This window comes from Hylaeus anthracinus, unplaced genomic scaffold, assembly GCF_026225885.1.
Source record: "Hylaeus anthracinus isolate JK02 unplaced genomic scaffold, UHH_iyHylAnth1.0_haploid 11981, whole genome shotgun sequence".
Classification (NCBI taxonomy): Eukaryota; Metazoa; Arthropoda; class Insecta; order Hymenoptera; family Colletidae; genus Hylaeus; species Hylaeus anthracinus.
The window spans coordinates 994,602-1,004,564 of NW_026534329.1; the positions used below are offsets into that span (position 1 = coordinate 994,602).

The window sequence follows — 9,963 nt, forward strand, 5'->3', positions numbered from 1 at the left end:
TGTCCCAAATTGCTCTATTACTAGACAAATTTTTCTTGGTTCGTGTTTATTTGTTTCCTTACTTTCAAAAAAACGCTCCAAGCATCGAGATCCACTGGTGTCCGACCGAAGACATACCCCTTGGGTCATAAAACGACCGCGTCTCGACGATACGGTAGCCGACAACCAAGAAAAACGATTTAACTCGAGAACTTGATGCAAGAATCTTGGATCGGAAGCAGCTGGAAAAAGATGGTGACTAGCGAACGTAAGGATAAATAGACAAAAGTCGATTAATGCAAATGGCTCGACAACCGATTTAAATATCGAGTTTTTCCTGGAACGTTCCCCTTAGAGAAATGGAAATTTGCGGCGGATTGATAGTGCAAGTAAGGTAGGGGTGGAGGAATTACGTTACTCAGTCCCCGTAGACGAAATAAAAATATCGGGAAATCATGTAATTTTAAGATATATAGGGTGCCTTGAAGCGTAACCTCGAATAGTGTATTATATGGCTTCCATTGCGTTACATTTATTTGAACCAGTTTTCATTGTTCGATTTAGATAATCCATGATTTCTTTGAACGAGGATTAAATAATGTCCGAGGTCGTTTCGAATGTAGTCAAAGGCAGGGCGCTCGGTTTATAATACGGTTCACCATTTCCTTTTCATGAAGATGACGTTGCCTTAGGGACTCTAAATATGAATCTTCAATGACATCGCGCGACTTGGAGCGAGAATTGAAACTCGACTTGCGCTCGAATTTTTTAGACTCGCTCGACGAAAATATTTTACCGACGTCGACGTTTCTCTTGGAATACTTGTTACATTTCTTGGCGCTATTTTTTGGAAGTGTCTCCGCGTCTTCGAATATCGTTGAACAGAGAGAATCATCTCGCGTCTGCAATAACGTGAATTTCATTCGTGAAAATAATATCCTCGGTTATAAAAGAAAAGTAAGCGAATGAAAAAAAGGGAGATATGAAATTTTTGTCCTGTTTGAAAATTCGGGACAGCTCTGCATCGAAGTCTAACGATCATTAACAACCCGGCAACGTTTGGAACAGTACAAAGCATTGGGATTGCCACGGTAGTTGACAGTATTTCAGAAAATATAGCAAGAATCCACTTGTCGGACAATCGTACAAAGGAATACCAAGAAAAGGATGATCGTCGAGCGCTGCGAAACGGTAAGAACTCTTGATTTACCTTTGAATCGGCATCCAAATCCTTCAAAGGAGGCAGAAAGCACTTCTGAGCCATGACGTGCTTCGACTGTGGATACAAAGAAGTCGATCGTTTAGAAGTCTTTTCGTAACGAATCCAAATAAAATACAAAAATAATATTCGCCATACTAAAAAATGATTTAAACACGTGATCGATTCAAATTTTAAAATATTAATAGAATTTTACTATTTTCACAGAATGGCGCATAAAAAGTTAACTACGTATACATGATTGTATCGTAAGAAAACTGTAAAAAATACTATCGATGATGTGTACATTATTCTAGCCCAAGAATGTTCGTTGGTACTACCCTTAGGTCGCAATACATCCTCCCTAGGGCTCTCGCGCTCCACTTGGGAGACGCTATTTTAAAGTCACGTAACTCATTGTCGGTTGCATCCTTTAAAAGTGCCACGTGACACGCTTCTCGAGCACGAGATTATTTCGAAATAGTTTACCCCTTAAAATTTCGCTATACCGGAGTGCCGCGAAAGCAAGCCGTTCCCGAATTCCTCTGCAAATTGTTTTGCGGTGACTGGTGTATTGACGCAATGCGATGGAACGAAGAAAGTTCCGGGCAAATATGCATAAAGGGCGTGACTCGTTGAAATTCAGGCCGCGATTATCGATACCGAGGCAGCAGACAGATGAGAACGCAAGCAGGGGCCACTCTCGGAAGGACGAAAGTAAGCAAAATCTAATTCCGGTGGCGGTAGGCGAGTCACGGGACCAAAGTCCCCCTTTCCACAGATGTAACGTAGGTTTATCCACGTGTAGAGAATTCTGTGCCTTCTCTCACCCTCGTATTCTCGGTTCCTGTCTGTCCTTGTGGTAGTTGCGGCCTGCAGTCCTCGCTTTGTGCATATAATTGGATTTAGGTTCGGATACCGAGTCTCTACTTCGCCCAGCGGCATCCGTGCGCCGACCTTCGTCCTTTTCCTGCGTTCCACGCCGTTCGCGTCTTATGATTAGATCTAATCCGACCCAACGGTTAAGGACTAATTTTGCATACCGCGTAACTACAGACGACTACGTGATAAGACCAGTGTAATTAATAAACTGTGAAACGCGTTCGCCACCCGTCTTAGCTTTCTGGACGCGTCGGGATTATTACGACGAAAATTTGATCACTCTTGCGGCGACACAGGACTACGACGCCGACGCCGACGCCGACGTGTTTTCGCGATGGACACGTTCGTGGTACCGCGCAACGTCTCCATTCTCAAATTTCAGGGCAAATGTTTCGCCCACGCGCGAACCTAATTCGGACAAAAATCTTTCTCTAATTATTCAAGACACATAATATTCCGCCAATCTTGCCAAAGCTGCCCCAGCTGATATTGATTTTACAGCTTTTACGGAAGAGAATCTAATACGCGATCGTAAAGGGACTTGGTTAGCCATAAAATTTTATTATTTGCTATCAAAAGTAATGATAATACCCGTACAGCCAGTAAAATATTCTAATAACCAAGCCAGTAATTAAATTAAAAAATAGAAGAGCACTATTCGAATGGATTAAAGATTACAGCGAGATTCTGCGATGTTGAGGATGCTGTAAGGATCGAAAGAGCAAAACATGCGACGGAGGGGGAAGATACAACCAGCAGCGAATGAGAAAAAGATGATGCGCGGCATTGTTAACGCAGAAAGGCTACGTATATAATTAATTTCATTTATAAATCTTCCAGAGGATCGTTACCGAAGCTCGACTTTCGCGCAGTGAACGAGTAAAACGAACCTCTTTTCGTCGCGATGCATCTCCGCATCCTCTAATTGGCAATTAAGCATCGACTGTAACGCGATCGAATGCCGAACGACGTTAATTCGTCATCCTGCCACTTTTCAACCGTCATTTTTTTCAGTGACACAAGATCGTCTTTCTTTATTTCGATATGTGAAACACATTTTTGATAGAATGATCTGCCATCTCTAAACGATTTTCCGCTCGCAGAAACTCCATTCTTTAAAAATACAAACTTCATTTGCACTCGTAATGAACGGCTCGTATCCACGTTTGAATGATTTCACGTTGCGTACTAGGAGAGAACTTTCGGCGTGCAATCCGAAGGATTCGTGTCGAGTTATGCACAGTTGTTACGAATTGAAATTGCATTCCGTACCTGCGTTGAAATTTTCCGCGCTTCGGCATTCTGGTAATGTTTTCATACGCAATGCACGCAATTGATTGAAAGTTTTCAAACGCTTGCGAAAGTTTTGAGTGCGCCGATAATGCATGTTCAATTGACGAATTATTCATTGCTGTCTTATGCTTTCATTCCTATTGATTTTTCAAAGCCAAATAAAAGACAAAATTTCGATGAACGTTAATTCGTAAACTCTCTGTTTGCTGTCAATGGCCACTCAAAGTTGTGGAAATACGAGGACAATTTTGTTGGCCTGTCGAGTTTATATTTTCAACCATTCTGTTTTAAAATAATATTCTCATTGTTTATCTCGCCGATCCAGACATATTTTCACAACGAATCGTGACTGTTGCACGACAAAGTCCAAACAACTGTATTGGATAAAACTATCGATAATATGGAACACTACGTAGAATCACTCTGTACATCTTTAAATCGAAAAGTTGTTCCGCGCCGTCGGTTCAACAACCAGCGAACTTTTATTTCCCCATTTCCGGCCAAATTTTTTGCCGTTACCTATCCCAGGCAAAACATACAAAGCCTTTTTTCGTACGTCGTCTCGTTCGTTAAAAACGTACTGTTTTCCGTACAGATCGCGCTCTCCTCGATCAGGTCAGCACGTTTTGCCGAGAGGCGCGCATACATCAAAATCGTGGGCGTATCACGTACCTTGAGCTCCTGCGTTTGTAGCAGTATCCTCTGGCGATTATGCTCGCTAACCGAGTTCCCGTATGACCTTCGCCGCATCAGCCACTCTCTCTGCAACAACAAACAATCCCTGAAGCTGCCATCGGTTCGATGAAACTTCCGCAGACTAAACATGCCCCCGGGCTTCGAGCGACCACCTCATCGCTTTATTTACTTTTTACGAAAGCCTTGCGACGGTCTATCTCTGGAAGCTTCCTCTGACACAGCCACCCAAACAAATCCACAGTTTTGTTAGAAAAAGTAGCACTTTTATCGAGGAATAGTTTAATATTTAAACCTTTCCATGTTTATCATCCATCGAATATCAGTTTTAAGAATGTCTCATGAAACTAAAATAGTTTGAGAATAGCAGGGACGGAGGATCGTCTGACAGTAGCATACTTACACCCGGTGGACCTCATTTCTCTACCATCGACGAGTATTCAGCTCTGGTTCGCCCCGTTAAAACTGTAGTAAGATCGATCGATCGAGCTACACCGAAAATCGTGGAGTGCCGACTCTCCTCCCGGCCGAATCCGGCGCAAAGTAGATTATGCAAATGCTCTTCGAAAGAGGACGACGCAAAGGGAACGAGAGAAAAGGTTGAGTGGATGGAAAGGGATGGGGGAGTGGGGTAACCGAGAGATAGAAAGGAAGAACAAAAGAACGGGGGAGGAGCGAGAAAATCGTATCTGGCAAAAGGGTCAGAGGCTCGATGCATCGGGCAAGACTACCCTTAAAAGTTAAATGAGCCAACGAACGACGCGTAGTGGGATAGTTTGCATCAAAAATTATTTCCATTCTTTAATCAAATTTCTTTCGCATAAAAACATACGATAAACTACTGTAACACTTTATCCGTAGTCCACCTGTTCGTCTAGATTACGCGACAAAATTTTTGGCCAGCTTTTCGACCCAAATACCCCACCAATGTCACATCGGACGACTCAACAAACTTCGTTTAGCTTCTCCGTCTTTCCCTTGTGTCTCCTTCTTTTTGTTTTTTTCGTTTCCCTGTACACGCATTGTATCGTTTCGTCCACAAAACCGCACCGTTAATGCACGTCCATATAGTTAACATCACAGCGAGTTAAACCGCGGGCAATATTAATACAACCTCTCAGGAGTCAGTATAATTATGGGCATTATGCGTTGCCTTCGCTGTCCTCTCGTATTCACCCTCACCCGACCTCGCTTGGTGTTTCATTTAAACTGTCCTCGACGGCGCGTCCACTGGGAACAAATTTATTCCCGTATATCGGTGCGCTTATCTCCGCTCGTACCAAGTTACTCGGTAATCCCGGATAATAGCGGGAGAATGTACGACAAATGTGGAACTGTAAGAAACGGACTTGGATAAAGTCCGCATTTTTCTTTCAGTTACAGTCGCGCCGCGAAACTTCTTTTTGTATCGTGAACGTGTACGTGTACGTTGCCTAACGCTCGCGTAGTCTCGTGAAACGTGACCATTGGTTAGCTTGGAACGTTTACCGTAATTACAGGTCCCGATGGATCCTGCATTTTTCATGACTATTCATTTATTTATTTCGGCGAATAGAAATGATTGTAAGGAAGTTACAATAGCGTTACAGTAGCGACAGTTACAAGAGATGTCAGAAAACGCAAAAATTGAAAAAGATTCGAATGTCTAGGAAACTCGGGAGATTGTCACACGGTTCGAGTAGAGCGCGAGGTAAGGGATCCAACGCTTCCGCCTCTCGTTTAAAGAGAGAGGGTGTCCAAAGGAGGAAGGAGCTCGATGGAGAGCCGAACTGTTGGACGTGAAATTTTAATTTCCAATCCGCTAAAATCGTTTCCGTGATAACGGTCCGCGATCAAGCCGATGGAATTCCATTTCCCTTGGAAGCCAAGCAGGAATGCGGATACGTGTCCATGGGATGGTGCGCGGAAGTCCACGAGAAACCGTTCCCTCCGCCTTCGAGTTCCGGTCCGCGGTGCTGGGGATCTGAAAAATTTACAGGCCGCCCCGCCAGGTCTAGAGTATTTAGCTCAAAGGCTTCTGGAATTTACTGTGTCTCCGAGAATGACGGCGACAACTATTTTCTCGTCGTGCGCCTGGCGTCGCGGGACTGCCGGAACTACAACGGCACGCTACCTAGAATGCTGTCTAGGAAGAATGGTATTTCAGCCGACTTTCCGAAAACAATTCGCCGCTGTCGCGACGTCATCGAGCTTCTTGATGGATACTCGAGTGGTGCGCGTTCCGTCTGTCGAAGATATTCCATCGAATCGACTTTACGATACAATCTGGCCCGTTTTACGTTTCTCGACACTATCAAGCTTCGAATCTCCAAAGGAGCAGGTAACTTCTGTTTTACAAAACGGTTGTATAAGCAATACTTGATGATCAATATTTGCTTTCCTTTAATATCTTTTCATTAACGTGTCATCAACGTTCTCATTAAAATTCATCGATAAACCATCTTCGATTCTCCAAAGAATAACTCTAAAACTTTAGTCTCGATTAAGTATTCGGAATTCGAATATTCGTGTCTTTTTGTGTCTTAAAGCAAACGTTTCGTTTACTTCCTGCCTCGCTATGTATCACTCAAAGAACGTGAATTCCATATTTGACGGAATAAGTTTCTCCTAAGGCTTGCACTGAAAGCTCGCTTGTAGAGCCAGCCAAAATTCGATTGATCTTACTGCTTTCCCTTGTAGACTATACTTCAATATTTACAAAATACTTGAGCACTTAGGTTTGCGGGCTTCGCGGTCTTAAAGGCACTCGGGTAACTTGACGGTTTACTTGTCATCGACCTCGACCGCCGCTACCAAAGAGTAGTTTCCTACTTTCCAAAGGTAAATCTGACCAAAAATGGCCAAATTTTATTGCGAGCATAAAAGTGCACCTTCCAATTAACCATTGTCTCGTATTCTAACGATTCCAATGGCGGATCGAGCATTTTCCACGCTCGAATTTATCGTACGAATTTCCTAGAGCTTTTACGGAGAAAGTATTATGTAGCGAATGATAAGGTAGCTGCGAGGAAACGGCCGCATGTTTATTAGATTGAAGTTAGGAGGACGAGCGACAAGCTAACTCGCTTTACGTCTTCCGTGAAATTGTAAACTGCGATGGGTCGACGGAACCGAAGTTTCTTCTACTTCGCTTTCTCAACTCCGGCAGGTTAACTTCCGGTGGGACAAGGAAACAAGATTGCGAGATGTCTCTGTTCGAACTTCTGGTAACTCGACTTTGGCCCGAATAGTCGCGCTCGCCCGAGAATCGTCAAAAATGCAATTCGTGTTTTATGAATACGAAAGCACGTGACGGAAAACGTTTCTAGAAAACGGGCTGCTGCGTGCAACTATTAAAAAATCGACAGTTCATTGAGACTGTTATTTTTGGATCTTTTCAATCTCTGATCGACACTCCGTTCCGCAATAGCTTAACACTTCGCATTACTCGTAAAAAAAAAGTGTCTAACAGAATTATCGTGAGAAACTGTAAGGAAATTTCTCGCCTTTCACCGACATCGCGATCTCCTTACTCGCTACCAGCCTGCCCTATCTCCGAATCTCAATCACGCGAAAGTGGAAATACCAGGTACGTTAAGTACCGCGATACAGCGATCAAACGATACCGAGGAAAAAGGAGGAAACGTTACAAAAACCAACCTTCGCTTGCATCTCAACTTTATCGGGCCCGAGAGATCGATCGAGTTTCGGTATCGGCAAACTCCTGTAGTCCTCGATGGTGTACGGTCTGTAGCCAGAACTCTTCGATTTATCGTCACTCGCGTTCCGTCTAACTCTGTCCAGGCAACCGGAGTTATTTGTACCTTCTGGCACGTGTTGATGCACCGTTTCGGTGGATCCTGCGGTGGTTCCCCCCTCGATTATACGACGATAAAAACTGAGTTCGCTGCGATCGTCCCTGGGGGTACCAGGTAAACGTGTATCGTCGTCGGTAAGTTGCTCTTGTTGGCTGTCCCCGAAAATCGACAAGGTGGAACCCTCGGGAGATCGGACGTTGCAACGTGGTCCGTCTGTAAGCAACGTAATGTTTCAGAAGATGTGTTCGGTCCATGGCAGTATTCGAGTGCGTACGAATCGCTTTGAAATTTGTTTCGAAGAAACTTTACGCCTACAGGTGTGGTCGTTGAGAAACGAGACGTACGCAGGGCTAACTGACGTAATAATCTTGAATCATAGCTGATAATACCATGTTTTGTAGAAACCTCCAACCTCGTAAACACGTACACAGATTTATTGCCCTAATGACTACATTCGTCTCCCTCCAGAATACAAACATAAGGACAGAATCACATTTATAACCGTGATTTATACGCACATCAGACTTTGAAACAGTTTGAAGATCGTTGATAAAAGTCTGACGAATTCCTCGAGGACTCGAGGCCAGTCGAAGCTCCGAAATCCCTTCGATATCAAACCCTGTCGAACCCAACCCGCCCATAAGCAATCTCCAGGCACTTGTATTACCCGGGGGTGGCGTCTGGGCTTTTAAAAATAACCTTTCTTCCGAAAGAAATCCTTCTTCCGTTTCGAATTACAGAGAGATCCAACGCGTCCAAATAACAATAAAGCAGGACGCCTCCATGGCGGCGACAAACACGCGGAAAGGGAAGAAACAAACAAGAAGGGACGCCCTATGAAGACTGGCGTACGTTTTAATCCCTCTTGCAGGTATATATATCACTGGCGTGGAAACGACATCTAATCACGACCAAAGTAAACGTCCTCGGAGAAAATTGCATCGTTTCGGTGCCGTTTCAAGCGTCTCCGCGTAAACGCGCTTCCAGCCTCTCCCCTACAACCCTCCCACGTCGACCCCCAAGTTTTGCGTCGGTCACGAACCAAGAAGGAGGAACGTCATCTCGTTTCGGACTAACTGAATCTCTGACGATAAAGCTCCAAATAGGAACGCGGCTTCCTCGCCTGCTGAATCCTCGGGGTAAGCACGTTGCCAAGCTTTTTGTCTGGCTTTATAGACATCGGGTTCTCTTTGGGACAGCAACTTCGTTTCGTCGGAAACATCCGCGTCGAACGTTTGGGACATCCCGAGGCCAACCTCTTGTTCAAGCTTCCTTCTTCCCGCTTTAAACTGTTCAGGTTCTGAAAGATAGGAATAGACTTTCCTTCTGAATACAAATTTTGTGTCGCGGAGACTTGGCAAAGACATTAAATACGTGAGTGATGTTGCAGAGTCAGATGGACCCTTGGTATTATTTTTCAAAACCGTGGAGCATTTTTAAGACCCGAGTCTCATCTTGCAGCGTTTCTTGGCCCACTGTCTTACATTTCTCTTAAGGCGATCCGTGACATCCCGTTTACTGTTCCACGAGGAAGCCGGCCGCCATCGCTTGGACACGTCTCCGAATCCTTCGTTCGCAATTATCGCATTTCTGCTGTCTGCTGTCCTCGTGTCTTTGTCGGTACCAGTGCAGCGCCCGGTTTCATTAGATCTGGCATCTGAAACGTTTCCAGAAAAAAAAAAGGGTAAAGAAAGTCAGATCCTCTTCGGCAGGAAGAGTTCAGAGTTTCCCCCGTTTTGTCGTCAAAGCATTCGCAGAAAGATTTAAACGTAATTGACGTATGATCTAATATCCATAAATTGAAGTACTTTGAATCTCACGCTTACCTTGCCTCTGAATTAATACTGCATGGGTTGGTTTTGATTGAATCGATACATTGTCACACAAATCTGTCGATATCTTAATCGACGCCAAATTAAAATCGTCGTTATCTCCGCAAAGAGAGTCCTGATACCTCGGAGATACTTTGTTCGTGTCCTCCAATGAATCCGTCGAATAAACTGACATTTTTGCGATAATTCAAATTTATGTCGTAGAAAAAGCAGTAGCAATTACTTATATCGCGTCACGGTTTAGGGCAGCTTGCGTGATTTGTGACAAGTAGGCAAGTGAAAATGTTTA

General features: G+C 44.1%; 1 protein-coding gene across 1 annotated transcript; it reads right to left on the reverse strand.

Moving 5' to 3' along the window:
- Positions 1-455: 455 nt before the first annotated feature.
- LOC128885562 (uncharacterized) lies at positions 456-9,849 on the reverse strand. Its single transcript, XM_054139661.1, has 7 exons — positions 9,669-9,849; positions 9,327-9,520; positions 8,920-9,142; positions 7,685-8,055; positions 4,025-4,114; positions 1,190-1,255; positions 456-881 (listed from the first exon to the last, which is right to left on the reverse strand). The coding sequence occupies exons 1-7, from the start codon at positions 9,847-9,849 to the stop codon at positions 603-605; spliced, it is 1,404 nt and encodes a 467-aa protein (XP_053995636.1). The 3' UTR covers positions 456-602.
- Positions 9,850-9,963: the final 114 nt, after the last annotated feature.

Coding starts and splice junctions, on each gene's coding strand:
- LOC128885562 (XM_054139661.1), bottom strand. CDS start 9,849: ATGTCAGTTTATTCGACGGATTCATTGGAGGACACGAACAAAGTATCT. Junction 8,056..8,919: donor GCTTTATCGTCAGAGATTCA/GTTAGTCCGAAA, acceptor CGTTGCTTACAG/ACGGACCACGTTGCAACGTC. Junction 1,256..4,024: donor TACAAACGCAGGAGCTCAAG/GTACGTGATACG, acceptor TTGTATCCACAG/TCGAAGCACGTCATGGCTCA.